This window comes from Artemia franciscana, chromosome 4 (genome assembly GCF_032884065.1).
Source record: "Artemia franciscana chromosome 4, ASM3288406v1, whole genome shotgun sequence".
NCBI classification, from domain to species: Eukaryota; Metazoa; Arthropoda; class Branchiopoda; order Anostraca; family Artemiidae; genus Artemia; species Artemia franciscana.
Genome location: NC_088866.1, coordinates 30076278 through 30099456, shown reverse-complemented (window position 1 = coordinate 30099456; position 23179 = coordinate 30076278). Strand labels below are relative to the sequence as shown.

The following is a 23179-nucleotide window of genomic DNA, read 5'->3' as shown; positions in this document are numbered from 1 at the left end:
GCCCCATATAAATCTGTGTCAAATTCTAATGATTACACGCTCTGCTGCTTCGTCAATAATGTTTCTTAAGATTTGTATTGATCAAAGCTCTTTTTTTCAAGTCTACCAGCATATATTTATTTATTTATTTATTTATTTATTTTATTTCTAACCCGTCATACAATACAAAGTAAACAGAGACGGAGTATACAGACAAAACGACAAAAAAAAGGAATATGAGAAAAAAAAAAAGAAACATCACAACAATGGAATAATTTATAAAGAACATTCGATGAAGCACTGAACCGCTTTTGCATACATACAACTTTGAATATCACTGTACAGGAATACATACATACATACATGCATATTTAATTCCCATCAAAAAAAAAAAAAAAAAAAAAAAAAAAAAAACTCACTACAAAAGAATACACAACACACAAGAAAAATAAAGAACACATGAGTATCTAACTACAAAAAATAAAAAAAAACCTATTGCCTCAAAATAATTGCCCAAGGATGAGTAACAATATTAGAGTTATATCTGGCGATCTGGGCTAATATTGCTTCATTAGGGTTGATGATCCCATACCGACTTGTCACAATACGGTTACTTGTCCTTGGTGGAAGCCGTAAGAGGTACTTTGCATATTTATAATATGTAGACCGCAATTTTTTCTAGACCACTATAAAATTTTACTGGTTCCGGTGGACACCCTTCAGCTAAATTTCTACCTTATTTCCAAAACTTGACAAAAATGTGAAGATCAGACCTACTTATTGAAATTCACTTTTGCTGAGTTCCAACCACAAATTAACAGTTTTCGAGAAAAAAAAAGTGAGAAGTGATTGGTTGATTAATAAACTGATTGTGCAGTGAGTGTTTGTCAAAATGCAAGCTTGGCCAATCAAAAAATTGCGTCAATTCAACTTAATTTTTTTGATGTCTACTCACAGCACAAGAAACCAATAATGATTGCACGCTTTATTAATTCGTCAAGATTGTTTTTTAAGATTTGTATTCATCAAAGCTCTTTTTTTTTTCAAGTCAACCAGCACATATTCTGTAATTTTGTAAGCCATCTACGCCAATACCAATGCCAATCAATTTAAGTGATGCTTAAGGTCCAACAGCATCAGATAATAACGTCACCACACGTCATATAATCATTGTACAACTATATCACCATATGACATAATTATTTAGATCAACCGTGACACCAGTCCTGGTAATGCCAATCATTACCATGACTGAGGTACTTGAGCTACAACAACGCCATCTAATAGTGTCACCATGCGTTATACACTCACGGGTGATGGCGAGGGAAAGAGGTACTAGCAGGAAATAGTCCATAAGGTGGTACTGAAAAAGAATATGATGAACTTGGAATAGCCTTATAAAAGTGTATCAAATCTAATGATATCTCGCTCTATTGCTTCGTCAAGATAATTTTTTAAGACTTTTATTGATCTAAGCTCCTTTTTCAAGTCAACCAACAAATTCTCCATGGCCATTAAGCTTTCATTTTGTGATTCATCTTTTAAATCTTTACTAGAGACAATAATATCAGCTATGTTAATTCCAATACCAATCAATCCAAGAGATGCTTGAGCTGCAATAAATTCTTGCGATGCAGTGACTAATATTGTTCGAGTAAGTCTGCTCATCAAAATAGGATCAATTTTAAAGTCACGAACAATTCCATTTATTCCCTCCTCATTTTCTTCGTATAGCCGGGTAAGAAGTATCCACATTTTCATTTTTATCAGGGCTTCTGAGCCAGACTTGGTTTCCATTAGTTGTGAATAACCATCACTTAGTTGTTCATTGTTTTCAAGAAGACCAAAAAATTCTTTACAAAACGCTGAAATATCTACCATTGAAGTCTTTAGCTCCCTACTCATTTCGATATCATCTTCGAGTTTCGCTTGAACTCCGGCACATATCTTTTTTGTTGAAGATCCATTTTTGAGGACTGAGCTTCCCATTGCTATCATTCCAGCTCCTGAAACTACTGTTCCAAAGGCTGTTAAAAGTAAAGATGTGGCTGCAGTCACTGGTGCCAGAACAATTCCAGTTAAACTTAGAGTGCCTCCGACAACTCCTGCCGAGGAGCCTGTAAGATAAGAACTAAATTAACGTTTTTCACCATATATAGAACACTCACAAACTTGTGATGTGAATAAAGCAAGTAGCACCAATAACGCTGAATTAGAGCTGAGTTTTATTTTTCTTGTTTATCTTGGTAGGCCTACCCAGTTATAATTTCCGAACGGCTGTTGCTCAGAATGTGAAGAAGAAACGACATCATGAGGAAGAATTATTATTAACTCGTTTTCTTCAACTCACATACTCAAATATGTTTTTTGTTTTTGCGTTTGTCACAGTTTGTTGAATTGGTAAGATATTTTAAGACCACTTTTATATACAATTAACTCCAAATTTAACCAATATATGCACTTCTGATTGGAGTGCAATAAAGCAGCATCAAAATCCGCCCTCTCTTGTATACTCCCGCTCTCAGCACCCTCGATACTTATAATGTAAGTCTATTCACTGAAATTGGAGACCTCTATAAGTCCTGAGCGTAGGCTGACTAGACGTAGTTTTAAACCGTACGACTACACTTATTTTTCTGCTAAATTTAGTGGATGCATCAGAGATTGAACAATAAATTGGGCGTGGCAAAAAGAATAAAAAATCACTATTATGTAAGATTGGATAATTTCACAAGGATTTTTGCAAGATTTGCCCCTCACTCATACTATCTGTCTTGGCTTGGTCTCCCATTGGACAATGGCATGATTTTAATTCAAGCGGGTAGACCACTCACCTGTGACCATGGTATTGCAAGCTTCAATCTTAGATAAGACAAATTTTTGTCTTGGAGATGACTACAGACTTTTTGAGTCAAAACGAATAGATATTTAAAATGAAACCAGTTTTTGAAATAGACTCAAAGTAGAGGCTAATTTTTTATCTATGAAATATATGAATAAAAGCAAATACGAAGCATATATGCATACATTTAATATTCTTCAGACTTTTGGGTGAACATTTTGACTCCATGGGAAGTACTGCTTTAAATGTAGGTAACCACACACAATGACATGTTATGATAACATAAAATGGCAAAAATATCTATGATTAAAAGCTATAAACAGTTTTAGAACACAACATTCAAAGTTAATTAAACACTTAAATTGCTTTTACTCTAAACAACTCACTCAAGTGGATAGACAACTCACCTCTGACCTTGGTATTTCAAGTTTCAATGAATAAAATTAGATATTAATTCCGATATTAGAGGATTTTTTCCGAGGCTTCAGAAATGCTAAAAGAATAGGGGAGATACAGCCAAGGCAGTTGAGACGGACCTCTGCGTTTTAAAATTTGAAGATTTGTAGCACTGCCATCTAGTAGTGACAGTAAGGTACAGCCATCTAGCCTTCAATTGTGCCGAAAAAACAAGAAGATTGGTTGGTAAGTTTTCAAGAAAATTCAAGTTGATGTTTAAGAGGCAGCTTTGGAAAAATTTGATGTTAAGTATATTTTATAATATCTGTGGTTTGGAAAATACTATGAATGGTGCACCTCCTGGTAGTGACGGTCGGGCCCAACAATCAGAATGGATGACATCGGAAATATTTCCAGACGTTTTCCAACATTTCACCCAGCATGCCAACTGCGGATCTGAAGAGAGATCCTTGTTTATCCTTGACAACCACGAATCATATATTCCACTGGAGATTGTCAATTTTTACAAAGAGAAGAAAATCGACGTCTTCACGTTGCCACCCCAGTGTAGCCACAAGATGCAGCCTTTTGACATCTCCGTGTACGGTTCTCTTAAGCGGTATTGCATCGATATTTGTAGCAAATTTATGCTCCAAAATCCTAACAGACGAATGTTAATCCACGATATCGGTGCACTTGTTGGTGCTGTGGTTCCAAAAGCCTTCTCAATTGAGAATATCCTGAGCGAGCTTAAGAAAAGTGGGATCTGTCCGTTCAACCGGAAGGTGTTCGGTGACCATTAGTTTTTATCTTCCTACGTGTCGGATAGACTGGAACCCCAGGAAAGCCTGGAAGTCCCCTCTCCTACTAGTTCAGATGAAAGTGAAGGAACTCCCACCAACCTGTCGACCGACCAACCATTAACAACCAGCATGGCCTCGAAGTCGTCAGATTGTTCCCGAAAGTTGGGCCAGGGTCAGAGAAACCTATGAACGCAAAAATCTCTGTTCTTAAATTTTTACTGACACGCCAGAAAAGGAGTACCATGAAGCAGAGCGTCAATCAAAAAACCCAAGGAGCCAAAGAAGAAAAACCGAGCTGGACGGAAGGGAACAGTTAAAAAAAACCCATCACGTCTGACTTCATTGAGGAAGAACACTTCGTGCTTAGCGATACAAGCAGCGACGAGAGTCTTCACATCGGAGATACTGAGGAGGATGGTAAGGCTTTTTTAAGACCGGAGGGAAGTGAAGAAGGTGATTTTGTTCGTGTCAAAGTACTTGGCAAACGGATAACGCCATATTTTGTTGCAAAGGTCTTAGTAAAAGACGAGATTAAAGAGAAGATTGAAGTACTCTTTTGGAAGAGGATTTTTCCTCCTCCAAAAGAGACGACTTAAAAGGGGAGGTTAATTCTTCAGGATGGTCTGATGAAACTGCCAAAGCTTATCCCGCCTGGAGGAACGGCAAGACAGGCGTACTCCACACATTTGGAGTTGATTTTTCTGGTTTCAGCGTGTTATAAAAAGCAAGTGCAGACATTTTACTTAGTTGATGCATTATTAATTGATTGATAACTATTTACTTGATATGTTTATAGGAAATATACAGTCGAAGATGATTACGAAAATGATGGTCTGTGTTGCCCCCTCTGGTGGTCCGTCTTGCCAGCCACTTCGAATAGGGCGGCCCTTCTGACTTTTCTTCCAAAATCTGCGTTTTCTCGGAAACCCGTTGGAGAAAAAATTCGAAAAAAAATAGCAAGGTAGCGGGGATGAATAAGCAATCCGACAAAACAAATTTTGTTCCGGTCTACCAGAAACAGAAGAGGTCTACCAGAAACCAAAAACAGACCGTTGTCTTTTCATTGAGACACATTTTGGGAAATTCTTTTTATTCTAATAATGTGCAAAACGCATGGAATTTTTAATATAGCACAAAATGTGTAAAATTTCTTATAACTCCATAAAATCAATTCTTGTATTTAGACCACTAACATTGATTTGTTATTTAGCTAGGAAAAGCAATTTTGTTGTTTTGTTTTTCAATATACAAAAAAGACGCTATTCAATGAAAAGACTCCAAAAAAGGTATTTTACTAGGGGGATATGCCCCTCCCCAAATTAACACACAATGCTCATGAGATAATCGTTTTCTGCTTGAGCTTTGTAAAATTTGACTACTTTTGCTACTATTGTTATTTCTTGTATCAAATCTGTTATTAACTCAACCCAGCTACTTGGTTAACGATATTATCTTTGTGATCAACAACGTATTTGTTAAATAGAATAGGAGAAGAAATTGCACCTTGACGGACTCCCCAACGGAGAGGGATTTTTCCAACTTGAAAAATTGGCTCCTTAGATTGTGAAAATGGGATCTTAAGATGAATTTGAAGGGAAAAATGCATGTTACCAATAGCCTAAATCATGCAACAATTTAGACCCCTTTTAGAACCAAAAAGGAGTATTACTGGATGGATGAGGAAGCCCAAGGCTCGACTGACATCAAGACCTCCAAGAAACAGGGGTAACAGCCTTCAATTTCTAATCCCATGATTTCTAAGTAATTTAAAAAATTATGTGCTAATAATTTTTAACAATAGTTAAACAAGTACTTGCTGTAGCTTGCACAACAAAAAAATTACTCGGAAGCACTTCATAATACTAGGAGCCTTTTTTGCCAATCATACGCATCCTTATATTCTAGGAAATCAAAATTTCCATGTAGTTTTTGAAGGGTTTACTTTCAATAGTATTTGATAAGGACTGGGGCTCCTCAGAGTAAGATTCTGGGCACAATAGGCCATATCTTTTTTATGGCACTTGGTATTAACCAAGTGATATATAGCAATCGCAAATTCTGTCGGTCTGTCGGTCTGTCTGTCGGTTCCGGTTTTGCTACTTTAGGCGCTTCCAGGTAAGCTAGGACGATGAAATTTGGCAAGCGTATCAGAGACCGGACCAGATTAAATTAGAAATAGTCGTTTTCCCGACTTGACCATCTGGGGGGGGGGGGGGGTGGGGGCCGGTTAATTCTTAAAAATTAGAAAAAATGATGTATTTTTAACTTACGAACGGGCGATCGAATCTCAATGAAATTTGATGTTTAGAAGGATATCGTGTCTTAGAGCTCTTATTTTAAATCCCGACCGGATCTGGTGACATTGGGAGGGGGGGAGGTTTTGGGAGGGGGAAACCTAAAACTTGGAAAACACTTAGAGTGGAGGGTCGGGATGAAACTTGGTGGGAAAAAGAAACACAAGTCCTAGATTCATGATTGACATAAACGGAAGGGATCCACTCTCTTTGGGGTAGTTGGGGGGGTTATTTCTGAAAATTCGAAAAAATGAGGTATTTTTAACTTAAGAACGGCTGATCGGATCTCAATTAAATTTGATATTTAGAAGGATATCGTGTCTCAGAGCTCTTATATTAAATCCCGACCGGATCAGGTGACATTGGGGGGAGTTGGGAGGGGAGAACCTAAAACTTGGAAAACTCTTAGAGTGGAAGGATCGGGATGAAACCTGGTGGGAAAGATAAACACAAGTCTTAGATACATGATTGACATAACCGGAACGGATTCACTCTGTTTGGGGTAGTTGGGGGATGGGTTATTTCTGAAAAATTAGAAAAATGAGGTATTTTTAACTTACGAACGGGTGATCGGATCTCAATGAAATTTGATATTTAGAAGGATATCGTTTCTCAAAGCTCTTATTTTAAATCCTGACCGGATTTGGTGACATTGGGGGAAGTTTGGGGTGGGGGAACCTAAAATCATGGAAAATGCTTAGACTGGAGGGATCGGGATGAAACTTGTTGGGAAAAATAAGCAGAAGTCTTACATACGTGATTTAAATAATTGGAACGGATCCGCTCTATTAGGGGGGGGGGGCTAATTCTGAAAAATAAGAAAATTTTTAACTTACGAAGGAGCGATCGGATCTTCATGAAACTTCATATTTAGAAGATCGCCGTAACTCAGATCTCTTATTTTAAATCTCAATAGGATCAAGCGTAATTGGAGGGGGGCAGTTGGGGGGGCCGGAAATTTTAGAAAATACTTAAAGCGGTTAGATCAGGGATGAAACTGGATGGGAAGAAGAGAAACCTGTCTAAGATACGTGACTGACACAACCGGACCGGATCTGCTCTCTTTGGTGGAATTGGGGGGGGGGGGGGGGTAATTTTGAAAATTGAGGTATGTGTAACTTACGAAAGGGTGACCAGATCTAAAGGAAATTTGATATTTAGAAGGATCTTGTGCTTTAAAGTTCTAATTTTAAATTCCGACCAAATTCTGTGACATTGGGGGGAGTTGGAGGGGGAAACCGGAATTCTTGGAAAACGTGAAAATTTGTGTATTTTTATCTTATGAATAGATGATCGGATCTTAATGAAATTTGATTTGTAGAAGGAATCCATGTCTCAGAGGTCTTATTTCAAATCCCGACCAGATCTTTTGACATTTGGGGGAGTTGGAGGGGGAAATCTTGGAAAAACACTTTGAGTGGAGGAATCGGGATGAAGCTTGGTGGATAGAATAAACAAATATCCTCGATACGTGATTGACAGAATCGTACTAGATTCGCTCTCTTTGGAGGAGTTGGGGGGAGGGGTTCAGTGATTTGGCGAGTTTGGTGCTTCTGGACGTGCTTGGACGGTGAAAATTGGTAGGCGTGTCAGGGAGCTGCACAATTTGACTTGATAAAGTCGTTTTCCCAGATTCGACCATCTGGGAGGCTAAAGGGAGAGGAAAAATTAGAAAAAATTAGGTATCTATAACTTACGAGTGGGTGATCGGATCTTAATGAATTTTGATATTTAGAAGGACATCGTGACTCAGAGCTCTTATTTTAAATCCTGACCGGCATTAAGCCTCCTATTTTCCTTTTTAAATCAATCTATTTAGTCATAGAATTTTGTTAGAGCTCATACCATATGATCTCTTGGCTCTTAGCTCTTCTCGCCTCGTCACAAATGCCATATGAGCTCTTAGCTCTTGTTTTACTATAACACGGTACATAAGACCCTCGATAAGCATGATAGACCTTTAAAAGCTTCCCTATCCCTAAAACAAGACCTTTTGGAGATAGAAATGCGGCCTGATTCCGAAACTTAATTGCATCCTAGACTAAGAAGATACTAATCACCTGATCAAAGTTTGGTGATTTTACATGCTGATTTTATTTTCAATGGTGAAGCAATTTGACAAACTTTTTTTCTTGGACTCGTTTCTTCTCAGACATCTCTTACAGCACATATGTTGGTCGGGTCCGATCCTCCTTTTCGATAAAAATGTTTATTATTTGCTACTTAAAAAACTTCTTATGGTCGAGCTCGATTATTCCTCTTTACAACTCGTGCATTAAGCCTATTGTTAAATAAGGATGCCTTCTTTTTATAGTGGCTTCTAAAACCCTACTGGTACCCCTAATGGTACCTGATCCAAAATTGAGCCTCCAGGACAAGTTGTAGCACCCATCGGCTTACAACCTATACAACCTCTAAGTAAGATTTGATGGTACGTCAATGGCTGTTTCAAACAATTTGATCCAAACTTCCCACTGACAAGCCGTCCCCACTCGTACTGCCATCTGCCAAGACCCACACGACAAAAACGTAAAACAAGGATATGGTCAGATTACAAGCAAAACAAGACACTTCAAATCGAGCACTTGAAGAATCAAATAGTTCGTGGTAACGAACTGTAGTAAGGAGCGACCCGGATCAATAGTAACCGAAACTCTAAAAAATGGAATTTTGATACCAATTAGCTACATAAAAAAAAATCGCATTTTAATGCTAATTTTAAATATATAACTTTCATCAAGAGTAGTCTTACTTATCAAAAGCTACGAGCCTGAGAAATTTGCCTCATTTTAGAAGATAGGGGAAAACACCCTCTAAAAGTCATACAATCTTAACAAAAATCACATCATCAGATTCAGCGTATCAGAAAACCTTACTGTAGAAGTTTCGAGCTCCTATCTACGAAAATGTGGAATTTCGCATTTTTTGCCAGAAGACAAATCACGGATGCGTGTTTATTTATTTTTTTGTTGTTTTTTTTCTTCCCCAGGGGTGATCGTATTGACCCAGTGGTTCTAGAATTTCACGAGATGGCTCATTCTAACGGAAATTAAAAGTTCTAGTGCCCTTTTTAAGTGACCAAAAAAATCGGAGGGCATCTAGGCCCCCTCCCACGCTCATTTCCCCCCCAAAGTCACCAGATCAAAATTCTGAGATGGCCATTTTATTCACCATAGTCGACAAACCTAATAACTATGTCTTTGGGGACGAATTACTCCCCCGCAGTCCCCGTGGGAGGGGTTGCAAGTTACAAACTTTGACCTGTGTTTACATGTAGTAATGGTTACTGGAAAGTGTACGAACGTCTTTAGGGGGATTTTTTTGGTTTGGAAGGAGAGTTGAGGTGGGGGAGGGGGGTTACGTGTGAGGATTTTTCCATGGAAAAACTTCTCATGGGGGAAGATACTTTCAATGAAAGGGGCGCAGGGTTTTTTAGCATTATTTAAAAAAAAACAATAAAAAAATAAATATGAAAAGTTTTTTTCTACTGAAAGTGAGGAGCAGCATTAAAACTTAAAACGAGCAGAAATTAGTGCATATATGAGGGGTTTACCTCCCCGTAATACCTCGCTCTTTACGCTAAAGTGTTTTTAGTAATTTCAACTATTTATTCTACGGCCTTTGTGATTCAAGGGTCATTCTTAAGGAATTAGGACAGAATTTAAAGCTTTAGTGTAAAGAGCAAGGTATCGACGAGGGGTGAACTCCCTCATATACGAAATAAAACATACGAATATAGAAGTTCGTTACGTAAGTTAATTCGTAAATTACGTCTATTTTTTACTAATGAAAATGTTCGTAAAAAAAAATTATAAGTTCTAGTTGCCTTTTTAAGTAATCAAAAAATTGGGGGGCAACTAGGCTTCCTCCCTCTCTCCTTTTTCTCAAAATCTTCCAATTAAAACTGTGAGAAAGCCATTTAGCCCAAAAAAATTAAGAGCCAAGATCAAAACATGTGTTAATTAAAAAACGTCCAGAAATTAAATATAAAAAAAAACAAGTTTTTTTAAATGAAAGTAAGGAGCGACATTAAAACTTAAACCGAACAGAAATTACTCCGTATATGAAAGGGGCTTTTCCTCCTCAACGCCCCGCTCTTTACGCTAAAAGTTTTTTACTGTTTTAAGAAGTAGAGTTAAGCGAAAGAGTCAAACTTTAGCGTAAAGAGCGGTGCGTTGTGGAGGAAAATCCCCTTTCATTTACGGAGTAATTTCTGTTCGTTTTAAGTTTTAATGTCGCTCCTTACGTTCATTTAAAAAAAAACTTGTTTTTTTTATTTAATTACAATATAAGATGCTATACGATCATTATGAACGTTCTCTTGAAGAATGTTAACCCTCAAAATCGTTCTGTTGGTTTTGTTAAAATGAAGTTCAGCAGAATCAACTCTAGGGAGGTAAACGCCTGACTAGTGTCATATCAACCCCAAAGATTTTTGTTGCGTAGTGCCAAGAATTTTATCTTGAAGAAAACACAAGTTGCAAAGTCGGTAAAAGAACTTGACAAATTTACTGTTTGTCAAATTTAGTAGTATTTAGACAATTACTTGAGGTAACTTGCAGAACAATAATGATTCTTCCTTCAAAAATACTGCTTCATAACATAAGGAACTACAGATAACTAATTTAAGGTTTAAAAGCAAAACCGACAATCACGCTGATATTTTTCTCCTTTGGAAGTTCGAATCTAGTTCTTGTGCTACTGTCTGTATGTGCTACTATCTGTATGTGATTTGTTGATATTTGGTTAAGATATTTCGTCTTTGTCAAATTTTTTAGTACTTTGACAAAGTACTTGCTGTATGGTGACTAGATTCAATGAAAAATTACTGTCTGGAAACAAATATGCTTCATAATATAACGAACAACAAATCTTACAAATAACTTTGTGATTTCAATTATAGCTCCTTTGACATTTGTCTCTATATCCCGTGTTAGTTTTTTTTTTTCTAAAATCAGTCCAGTCCCACAGCTCCTAAAAATGTCAATATTTTTATTATTCGTTAAACTCTTAATTCAGTAGTTATTGTTTGATTTAATATTTAAATAACTACTTTGAAAAGCTGATGAAGGTAACCTATTGTTTAATATAAAATTATGTCGATTCCCAAAAGCCTCAGTAATTTTGGACTTATTAAGGATATGGAAGAGAAATTTTTGAAATGTATTTGGTTTGCAGTAGTATGCAAATGACGATCTGGCCTTTAGAAGACTTGGGGGTGTTAGTTCTATTCCTGTTTAGGGTGATTTCATTTTGTTTTTGTCTCATTTATGACTTGACATTACTTTCCGTTCATTTGAAGTTCAAATTATTGCATGGCTTTATTTCTACTCATATGTCGTTTAATATAGCTCTTTGCGCTTCTTTGAAAAACCTTTTTGGGGAAAAGTTTTTTTTTAATCTTTGTGACTTTATGACTGTTTTCATTAATTATGTCTATAATTTTAATGTCTTGGGAATTTAACTTTATCTTTTTTGTTTATGCTTCTAAATCCTCTATTAAAGTTGTTCCAGATTCAGTCCAGTCAAAGAATTATTTAAATTATTCGACAAAAGTTTAGTTGTAACTGAACAATTACCTGCTATGGCTTACACAACAAGCAAAGAATCCTCATGAACACAACACTATTTTATAATATAAGAACCGGAACTAATAAAATTGACTTTAGAAAAAGAAACTGGTAATTTTGCAATTTTCTTTTTTTACATTCCCTAATAAATTTTTTGCTAATTCAGTTCAGTAATGTACTTATTAAAAATTGTAAAATTTTGTGTTTCAAAATTTAGTAGCAATTACACGATTCTTCTGTAGCTTAAACACCAAGGAAAGGTTCTGGGTGTCAATAAGGAAGGGAGGTCATCTCTCTCTCTTTCCATCTCCTCTGAATTTTATTGTCCCCTCCCTAGAAAAATGTCTTTTTCGGTATTATCATATAAAATAAATAGTCACCCCTTTAGGTTTTGAAAATGTCTTTCTTTGTATCTGTATTTTAAAAAAATAATTAAAAAAACTCCTTGTCTTCCTCCCTACATTCTTGAGACTTTGTGCCCCGGCAAAGAATCTTCCAAGGATTGCACTGATTCATAAATAAAAGAACAATATAAATTACGAAAGAAAACTTTTAATCCTACCTATAATTTTCGATTTTTTTGTGCTTTGAAAATTTGATTCCAGGTCTTTCGTAACTGCTTCTATATCTTGTATTAAGTTTGTCCTAAATTCAATCCAGTTACTTAGTAAATTATAGCACTCATCAAATTTCGTGTCACAATACGAATAACTAGTAAAAAACCATGATCTTATTTCTGCTTCATTCATTTTTGAAACTACACTGCCCTTAATGACAGCTAAATCATCCATAATTCTTATCGCTGAGAAATTTCGTTATTTTAATCAGTTTCAACAAATATTATTATCTGTTATTTTTGTTCGAATTACTGACACTTCGATGACATCGGGCGTCCTCTGCAAAACCTAGCATCTTTAGGTTTTTTTTTTTAGTAAATTACAAATTAAAAATTGTTTTCATTGTTGGAACAAGAGAAATAGACTAAGATACGAAAATTCGTTTTCTTTCTGTCTTCCCCAACTCGTTTTTTGTTATACGTGGATTCTAAGTTTTGTAACTCTAGTACATAAGTGCTAGGTTTTGGGTGCGGAAAATTGATGTAAACTGCTTTTAGATACTACAGTAGGTACTATAGAAAGCAGGTCGTGGAGAAAAATACAAGGTCGTATAGAAAGTATATCAGATAGAAAAATTTCGACTCCTTCGCTTAGCTTCCGGGGTCGAGATTATGGGTGGTCCGTCATTGCTGAAAATGTTTTGTCTTTGTTGTTATGTCGTAGGACAGTTGGTATTTTGTAAGTATAAAAATCTATTTATAGCTAATACAATATTTCTGAAGTTACGCTATAGCGTTGCCTATAGTCAAGGCCATAATCCTTCAATGTTTTATTTTTATTTATTTATTATTATTTATTCCCAGACTGCATACGGAAAAGGGGTTATCAAGAATTTGAACAGCTTCATTTGATTTGAAATTGAAAGCCCTAGTTCACTTTTTAAGGGTCAAAGGTGATTGGAGGGCAACTAGTCTCACGCCCTCTTTTTCCTAAATACATCTGATCAAAGTCTGAGACAGCCATTTTGTTCAAAATAGTCCAAAGATCATATAACTATGCCTCTAGGTTTGACAAAATCCCCTAGAAGGATGGGGTAGGGGTTGTAAGTTACGTCCTGGATGATGCAGAGGTTTCTATTAAAGGATTAGTCGTACAAAATTTCATATTCACAGGGGGACTCACACGCACTCACATACTCAATCAATCACTCACACTCACTCACCCGGTCCCTCAAACTCACTCACTGACACTCGCTCACTCATTTGTACCGACACTCACTCACTCCATCACTTACACTCATTTACACTCACTCACTCACGCTAACATCCAAGTAGAAGAAGGGTTTGTAAGCTTTGGAAGGGGCTCATTGAAATGAAAATTGAAAGTTACAATGCTCTTTTAAGAACCACAAGCTATAGGAGGGTAACTAGACTTTCCCAAGCCCTTTTTTTCCCAAACGTATTAAATGAAAATTTTGAGCTAGCCTTTTTTTCAAAATAGGAAAATAGTCTAAAGATCAGATAGCAATAAGTTCAGGACTGACATAACTTCCCATAGCCAGGGGGTAAGTGTTCTAAGTTATGCCCTGGATATATATTACGTTTTTATGGAAGGGCTGGTCGTGTAAACTTTGAAGGAAGGTCATTTTTTTGAAAGTTGAAAGTTTCAATTCCCTTTTTAATAGTCAAAAATGATTAGTGGTACCTGTTCCCCCACAAATCTTTTTCCTAAACGTATCAAAATTTTGATGTAGCCATTTTGATCAAAATAGTCCGAATATCATACAACAATGCCTCTGGGATCAACACAATCTTTAAAGCCCTGGAAAAGGCTATTAAGTGTGCCCTGTGGGCATATATTGTTCTTATCGAAGAATTGGTCGCATAAACATTGGAAGAGGCTTGTTTGATGCAAGTGTTGTAAGCCCGAAGGCCAAATAACTATTCTTTTGGGGTCGAAATCCACCCCGGCCCAGGGTTAAGGATTGTAAGTTATGCAAGTTGCTTATTGTAACTTAGATACTTTAGTTACTTTGATTAAAAAAAAAAAAACCTTCTGAAAAAGTAGTCTTTTAAAGAAAGGTAAAGGCCGTGTTAAACTTTAGATCAGAAGAATTAAACACCTACATTAACTCAAACTCAAAACAACCAGAAATTAATTTTAAATAATAAATGAAACCCAAAACGAACAAAAATCAAATAAACAATCACAGTAAAAACACACAACAGGTAGAAATATAAATGAATTAATAATCCTAAAACCAGTAAAGCTTAAGATGAATATACAAATCAAACTTAAAACGAACAAAAATATTTATGTATTGAATTATAAATGAAAACTAAAACGAACAGAATTTAAATAAATAATCATATCAAACAATCATACAAAATGTACTAATATAAACGAATAAATAAATCTTAAAACTAGTGAAACCTAAATTGTATATGCGAATCAAGCTTGAAACGAACAAAAATCACTACAATCAAGAGTTTGGGTTTAGCCTCCTTCTCTCACTGTAAAAGTCTAAAACCAATTGCGTCATCGTCACTTTGCTGAAAACTATATGTGTCTTGAACATTGTTGAAAACTACATAAATAATCAAAATGAATATTTGATATATAATGATATTAATTTTGATATAATTCATTTTCAGTAAAGGGCCAATGACAGTGTTGGTCTTCGACAAAATTAACATGAGTTGTAGGCTGATGAGTTGTAGGCTGAATAAAGCTGATAACCCTTATACCTTCTCAAGACCAGAACACAATTTGCACTTTACTAAAAAAAAAAAAAATGACCGTGAATTGCCAGTTATATTGATATATGCTGACATTTGTTCGTTAAAGTTTTGATTATTTTTCATTTATGAGAGTTAGAAAGGTGAAGAAATTCCAAAGGTAGTTTGTTTCCAGTAAAGTGCAAATTAACAAGAGCTTATTAAAAGAGCTAAGAGCTCATATGGTGCTTGTGACGAGGCCGGAAGAGCCATGAGCTCATATGGCATGAGCTCAAGCAAAATTACAAAAATCAATTGATTGATTTAAAAGGAAAATCAGAGGCTTAATTCCGGTCGGATTTAAAATAAGAGCTCCGAGACACGAGGTCCTTCTAAATATAAAAATCTCTGAAGATCAGATCACCCACTCATAAGTTAAAAATACCTAATTTTTTCTAATTTTTCCTCTCTCTTCAGCCCCCAGATGGTCAAATGGGAGAAACAAATTTGTCAAGTCAATTTGTGAAGGTCCTTGACACACCTACCAATTTTCATCGTCCTAGCACGTTCAAAAGCACCACACTCGCCAAAGCACTGGACCCCCTAACTCCCCCAAAGAGAGCGGATCCAGACCGGTTACATCAATCACGTATCTAGAAAATTTGCTTATTCGACCCACCAAGTTTCATCCCGATCTCTCCACTCTAAGCGTTTTCCAAGATTTCCGGTTTCCTCCGCCAACTCTCGGTTTGCTCCAGTATCAGCAAATCTGGTCGGGACTTAAAACAAGGGCTGTGAGACATGAGTTCCATCTAAATATCAAATTTCATTCAGATCTGGTCACCTGTTCTCAAGATAAAAATACCTCAATTTTTTTTTAATTTTTCCGAATTAGCCCCCCCCCCCCCCAACTATTCCAAAAAGAGCAGATCCGTTCCAGTTATATCAATCACATATCTAGAACTTGTGCTTATTCTTCCTGTCAAGTTTCATCCTGATCTCTCCACTCTAAGCGTTTTCCAAAATTTCCAGATTCCAGGATTTCTGTTTACCCCCTCTAACCCCCATGTCCCCAGATCCGCTTCGAATTGGAAATAGAGCATCTGAGACATAAAATCTTTCTATATGTCAAGTTTCATTAAGATGCGATGACCCATTCGTAAGATAAAGATACCTCAATTTTCACGTTTTCCAAGATTTCCGGTTTTCCCCTCCAACTCCCCCAAATGTCACCGAATCTGGTCAGGATTTAGAATAAGAGCTCTGAAACACAAGATCCTTCTAAATCAAATTTCATTAAGATCTAATCACCCGTTGTAAGTTACAAATACCTCATTTTTTCTATTTTTCCGAATTACCCCCCCCCCCCCCCCCAACTCTCCCAAAGATATCGGAACCGGTTATGTCAGCCACGTATCTTGGACTTTTGCTTATTCTCTCCACCAGGTTTCATCCTGATATCTCCACTCTAAGCGTGTTCCAAGATTTCCGCTCCCCCCCCCCCAATGACACTGGATCCGGTCGGAATTTAAAATATGAAATCTGAGTTACGAGGTCCTTCTAAACATGAAATTTCATTAAGATCTGATCACTCCTTCGTAAGTTAAAAATACCTAGATATTTCAGAATTAACCCTCCACCTCCCAACTCTCCCAAAGAGATCAGATGCGTTCCGGTTATGTGAATCATGCATCTAGGGCTTGTGCTTATTTTTCCCACCAAGTTTCATATATATATATATATATATATATATATATATATATATATATATATATATATATATATATATATATATATATATATATATATATATATATATATATATATATATATATATATATATATATATATATATATATATATATATATATATATATATATATATATACATATATATATATATATATATATATATATATATATATATATATATATATATATACAGAGAGAGAGAGAGAGTCGTCCTGGCCGAGTGGGTTGGTGCGCTGGATTCGGGATCCTTTGTCTGAGAGGACGCGGGTTCGAATTCCAGTGTACCCAATTCTTCCTGGCTGAAGGGCCAAGAAACGGAGATCAGCACAGCCGGTAGGGACTGTAAAGTCTAATGCCGTATCCTTTACCTTTATATATATATATATATATATATATATATATATATATATATATATATATATATATATATATATATATATATATATATATAATATAAATATATATATATATATATATATATATATATATATACATATATATATATATATATGTATATATATATATATATATATATATATATATATATATATATATATATATATATATATATATATATATATATAAAAGTGGTTAAAACGTAACCACGTTTTCCGTATTCCCATCAGAAAAATTCCCCTTCGTTGTTTAAAAAAATATATTTGTAACCGCTATATCCGGATTTTCCTCAAAGACATCATTTCTGGATTTTTAAACTGCGTTGAACCAATTGGCTATCTCAAAATTTTTATTGAATGTGTTGGGGGAAATGATGGACGTAGAAGAGGGGCTAGTCGCCCTCCTATCACTTTTGACTCTTAAAAAGGGTACTAGCCCTTTCCATTTCCAGTCGAATTTTTTGAAGTTTCTACGACAATTCCTTTGATACGAAGTGCCCTGGTCTAAACAAAAAAAAACAAATAAATAAACAATACATTGTGACTACATCGCTCTCTACTTACTGCTATTGCGCTGTTTATGATTTCTGGTCGTTTCGAGTTTGAGTTATTGTAGGTATGTATTTTTTCTGATCTCAAGTTTAGCATGCCCTTTACTTTTCTTTAAAAACTTCGTTTTCGGAAAGTTTTTTTTTAATTAATTTTGGTTCATGTTTGATTGTTTTTGGTTCAAAATTCCCTATTTCAAAATAGGTCTGCCCATAGGGGTTGTGTCTGCCCCAGGCTCTGAAGTGGTTTTGTTGACCCTGAAGTTTTTGTCATCTGATTGTTGCACTATTTCAAACGAAATGGCTATCTCAAAATTTTATCAGATGCATCTGGGGAAAAGAGAGTGTAGAGGGGTAGATGCAATCCAATAACTTTTTATAACTATTGGAAAGGTAACCAGAACTTTCAATTTGTAATCAAAAGAGCGACGGCTGAAGTTCTTAAGACCACCCCTTACACAAAATCTTATGTGCCCCCGGAGCATAACTTACAACACCTGTCCCCAGGCTATGGGGTGTTGTGTCGACCCCAGAGTTTATTATTTGATCTGTAAACTATTTTGAACAAAATGACAGTCTCAAAATTTTGATTGGATGCATTTGGGGAAAAAGGGCACTGGGGAGAGGGAGCTAGTTGCTGTCTAATCACTTTTGACTCTTAAAAAGGCCGCTAAAAATTTCAATTTACAATCAACTGAGCCCCCTCCGAAGTTTATACGACCGTTCCTGCGACGAAACTCTATATGCCCAGGGGCATAATTTTCAACACTTGCCCCTGGGTTCTGGGGTGCTGTGTTATCCCTGGAGTTTTGTTATATAATTCTTGATCTATCCTGAACAAAATGGCTATACAAAAATTTGATCGGACATATTTGTGGAAAAGAGGTTTGGAGCTAGATTCCACCAGGTCACTTTTGACTCTTAAAAAGGGAATTAAAACTTTGGATTTTTAATCATTTGAGTCCCTTCCAAAGTTTATACGACCAAATCTTCCATAAAACCTCATATGCCCCCGGGGCATAGCTTACAACCCTTCTCCGAGCTCTTGGGGGATTATGTTGACTCTTAAGTTTGTGTTATCTGATCGTTGGACTATTTCAAACAAACTGCTCTAAATTTGTATCGGATGTGTTTGGGGAAAAGAGGGAGTGTTTAGAGCGTAGGATGGTGTATAACCCTTCCAAAAACTTTTCAATCATAAAGTGGTAGCTAGAACTTTTAATTTCCAATAAAATGAGCCACGTCTTAAGTTTATACGACCACCCCTTACATAAGAACCTTATATGCCCCGGGGAATAATTTAAAACACTTGCCTCCGAGCTCTGAGAGGTAGTGTCGACCTAGGAGTTTTTGTTATCTGATGTTTGAAATATTATCAACAAAATTGGTAACTCAAAATTTTATTGGATTGGTTTGGGGGAAAAAGAGCACAGGGGAGGCTAGTTGCTCTTTGGTCTCTTTTTACTTTTCAAAAATGAACTAGAACTTTCAATTTTCAATCAAATGAGTGCCCAACTGAAATTTTTACGAGCAATCGCTCCATATGAATAATGCAAGCCCCTAGGGCATAATTTACAACGACTGTCGATCTCGGAGTTATTATCTGATCCTTGAACTAATTTTAACAAAATGGCTATCTCAATTTTTTTATCGGATACATTCGGGGAAAAAAGGCGTGGGGGTCTTGTTACTCTCCGATCACTTTTGACTCTTAAAATGGGCACTAGAACTTCCGATTTCTAATCAGAAAAGCCTCCTCCGAAGTTTTTGTGACGACCCATTCCATATGAAGTGCCTCTGGGAAAAAAATAATAACACAAAATTGTAGCTTATGGCCTTACTATATGCAACGCTTACATAGCGTTGCCTCTGATTTTTTAATTTACTGATTTTATGTGGCAACTTTTATTTACGGGGCAAGGGCTATAAGCTATGAAAGTTGCTTGCTCTTAATTTGTTAATTGGTTTTCTTTGGTATTTTGTTTACCTTGAGACTTTGTTACTTTGATACTAGGTTTGATACTTTGCTGAAACTTTGATGTTGAACAAAACAATTTGATTTTGATATGGGGATGTTGGAAAACTTGAAATTTTGGCAATGAAAACGAATAAGTTAATTACAAAAAAACTTTCTGAAAACGAGCTGTTCAAAGAAAGGCTGTATACAAATTTAGATCGGCAGAAGTAAAAACCTATAACAATTCCAACTCAAAACAGTCAAAACGACTTTTAAAGAATAAGTGAAAAACAAAACGAACAGAAATTAAATAATCATAGAAAATAAACCTACAATAGGTACTAATATAAATAAATAAACAAATCTTAAAACGAACAGAACGTATATTGAATATAAAAATCAATCTTACACCTGAAGCATAAATGAAACCAAAACAAACAAAAATTAAATAAACAATCATACCAATTAAACATACTATAGGTATCAATATAAATGAATAAATAAATCTTAAAACAAGTAAAACTTAAATTGAATATGCAAATCAAACTTGAAACGAACAAAAATCAATACAGACAAGAGTTTAGGTACTGCCTAATTGTAAAAATTAAAACCTACTGCGTCATTGGCGCTTTACTGAAAACTATGTGTGTCTTGAACAGTCCTGGAAAGAACTAATAAAATTAATATGAATATTTATATGTAATAATACTAATTGCTGAAAGCTCATCAGTTCAAGTTTATATTTCAATGCAATTTTTTTTTCAATATTGTAATAAGCACGAAAGAAAATATTTGTAAATACGGTGGGTGTAGTGAAGATGTTAAATAGCCATGGCTCAGGGTATAGTTTCACAACTGAAAAATGTTTGGAAGAATGAGAAAATAAGTCTACAAACCAAGACTAGAATATTGGAAGCTGCAAGGATGACATTGGTCAAATATGGCTCTGAAGCATGGGCGGTCCGAAAAACGGAAGATTTGTAAGATTTTTTCCAGAGAGATTGCCTGCGGATTGCTTTGGGTAGTCAGCTGACTGAATGTATTTCAAGCAGTAGGTTGCACAGTAATTGTGGCTCAATCCTGATTTCAAGGGCTAAAATGGGAGAAAGGTTGAGATGGCTAGGGCACATTCTACAAATGAAAGATGATAGATTTCCAAAGATTGTCCTTTTTGGCCAACCGTCTAGGGCTCAACAGAAAGCAGGTCGTCCTCGTTTGGGATGGGAAGATGTCGTTAGAAAATAATTAAAGGGAATATGAACTTCCTGGGAGGGTGTAAAGAGGGAGTCTTTGAATAGACTGAGATCGGGGAGAAGCGTGCGTAGCTGTCTTGTCCTCTGGTAGCTTGGTCCCACGGTTCGTTGTTAGTAGTAGCAGCAGTAGTACAGTCCAAATAGCATCATCAAGTTTTAAATACTTGCCGCTGACCAGACGAGTGATGGAAATAAACGATTTGATAAAATAGAAAAATAATTAAAAGGATAAATAATTTTTTAATCAAGAACAGTAAATAAAATAAAATCTCATAATTAGGGCCGAAATATTTGGTTTTTAAACACTTATTTGCCGATAAACAGGTCTGGTGCTAGAGATTTCGAAAGTGTGTAAAATTTACAAGTTTAGGTCTTTTAGAAAATTCAATTAACATTCTAGGTGATTGAATTTAGAAATTATAATTTACACTGCCTGTTTTCCCAAAAGCAGAATTCGTAGAAATATTAATAAGTAGAAATATGAAGACTGGGATTATCGTAGAAAAATAATCGCCAAGATTGCAAATGCAAGGTTACATTATAATTTAAATCCACAAAAGTCATTTCGACTTTCATAACTTTTGTCATTCAGATAATTTTTGAAGGGCTGTGGTTAATCTTTAATATAAGAAGCATTGGAGATATTTAGAGGTTTACATTACATTAAAGTGGGCTATATATACGGTAATATAGGCCCCTCATAATAAAGGCTGGATGTCTACTCTCTAATGTGGAACAATCTGAAACACATTTTCCTGGAATATTTACGCTAATGTAAAATTTTTTCCATGTTAAATAACAAGTTTTGAATTGATGCAGTCGTTGCGTTCCGTGGTATCTTTATTTTTATAAAATCGTTGAAAACTCCAAAAAAAAAGCAATTTCGAAAAAAAGAAAATGTCAAGCAACTAATTCGCCTTGTATAACAATTTCTGTCTGATTCAAACTGGGCTGATTTTACTTTTTTTCATTGAAACAGTTATTACCTAACTTCGTACTTAATTCAGGACTTTTCGGCAAATTTTATTAGCCAAATGTAATTTGAACCAGTGTAATTGGCCGAAACGGGCCCAATCTGGCAGGACTGACTCAAGATTGCAATAGAAAATATCAACGTAGTAAAAACGTATTTTCTAGTCAAGTTCTAGATACCATGTGTTAGTTGAGAGTGAATTGAACAGTACGCTCTTATCTTTAGTTTGTAAGCTTCAGGAATAGCTTCGTTCATTATACGATTGGAAAATTATTTCACGGACGAGGGATAATAAGTTGGTAACTTTTAGAAATGGTGTAAAACTTTACATTGGAAAAAAGTATTTTCGAACAATTCCAAGAAATCATGATTACGAAATAAAATTAAAAGCAACCAGGATAGTTCAATAATTTCTACAAATTATCATTTATAAAATTTCTTATTCCTAATTAATTTCTGGAATGAAAAAGAAAACTTATCCAAACTTAACTTGAATGTACGAGTACCATAGGCTGAACGTGAACAAATGGCCATACTAAACTTAACTTGTAAATTGAAAATAATATAGCCTGTTTATAGTAGCCTATCTATGTTAATAAATAAAAATCAAGTTTTTTCAACTAGGATTAAGGAGAAACATTAAAACTTAAAACGAACAGAAATTATTAGGTAAATGAGGGGGGTTGCTCACTCCTCAACATCTCACTCTTTACGTTAAAGATTCTTAGCACTTTTAAAAAAGCTTCTTATTGTTCTAATTAAACGACCCTTGCGTTTCAGGAGTCGTTCTTAAAGAATTGGAAAAAATTTAAACTTTAGCATAAAGAGCAAGGTGTTGAGGAGGGGGAAATCTCCTCATATACGTAATTATTTTTGTCCATTTTCAGTTTTAATGCTGTTCCTTACTTTCAGTTGAAAACCCATCTTTTTTGTTTAATCTATGAAACTAAGACAAATAAAAAGAACTTTGTATAGGAATTTTGGCAGAAGAAGACCTTGTAAAATTTCCCCTGAAAAGTTCACCCTCCCCCCCGGAAATTTCCCTCCCCATAGAAAATTTTCCCAGGGGAAAATTTTTTCCCGGGTTTTAAATATCCCCAGCGAAAAAACTTCCCCTCCCAAAAAAAATGTCTGCTACTTCCC

General features: G+C 35.5%; 2 protein-coding genes across 7 annotated transcripts in view; one reads left to right on the top strand and one right to left on the bottom strand.

The window, feature by feature from the left end:
- LOC136026283 (uncharacterized) overlaps window positions 1-23179 on the top strand; it is a 55972-nt gene that overhangs the window by 26978 nt on the left and 5815 nt on the right. The window contains exon 1 of one of the 6 annotated variants that reach the window (XM_065702678.1): window positions 22143-22243. The exons of 3 other annotated variants lie outside the window; for them this stretch is intronic. The gene's annotated coding sequence lies outside the window, so the exon portion shown is untranslated. Of the gene's footprint in view, window positions 1-22142; window positions 22336-23179 lie in introns of those variants that run through there. 2 more of the 6 variants (XM_065702673.1, XM_065702675.1) reach the window with 2 other exon arrangements.
- Window positions 416-12690, bottom strand: LOC136026279 (uncharacterized). Its single transcript, XM_065702669.1, has 2 exons — window positions 12447-12690; window positions 416-2096 (listed from the first exon to the last, which is right to left on the bottom strand). Exons 1-2 carry the CDS (start codon window positions 12673-12675, stop codon window positions 1375-1377), a joined length of 951 nt encoding a protein of 316 aa, XP_065558741.1. The 5' UTR covers window positions 12676-12690; the 3' UTR covers window positions 416-1374.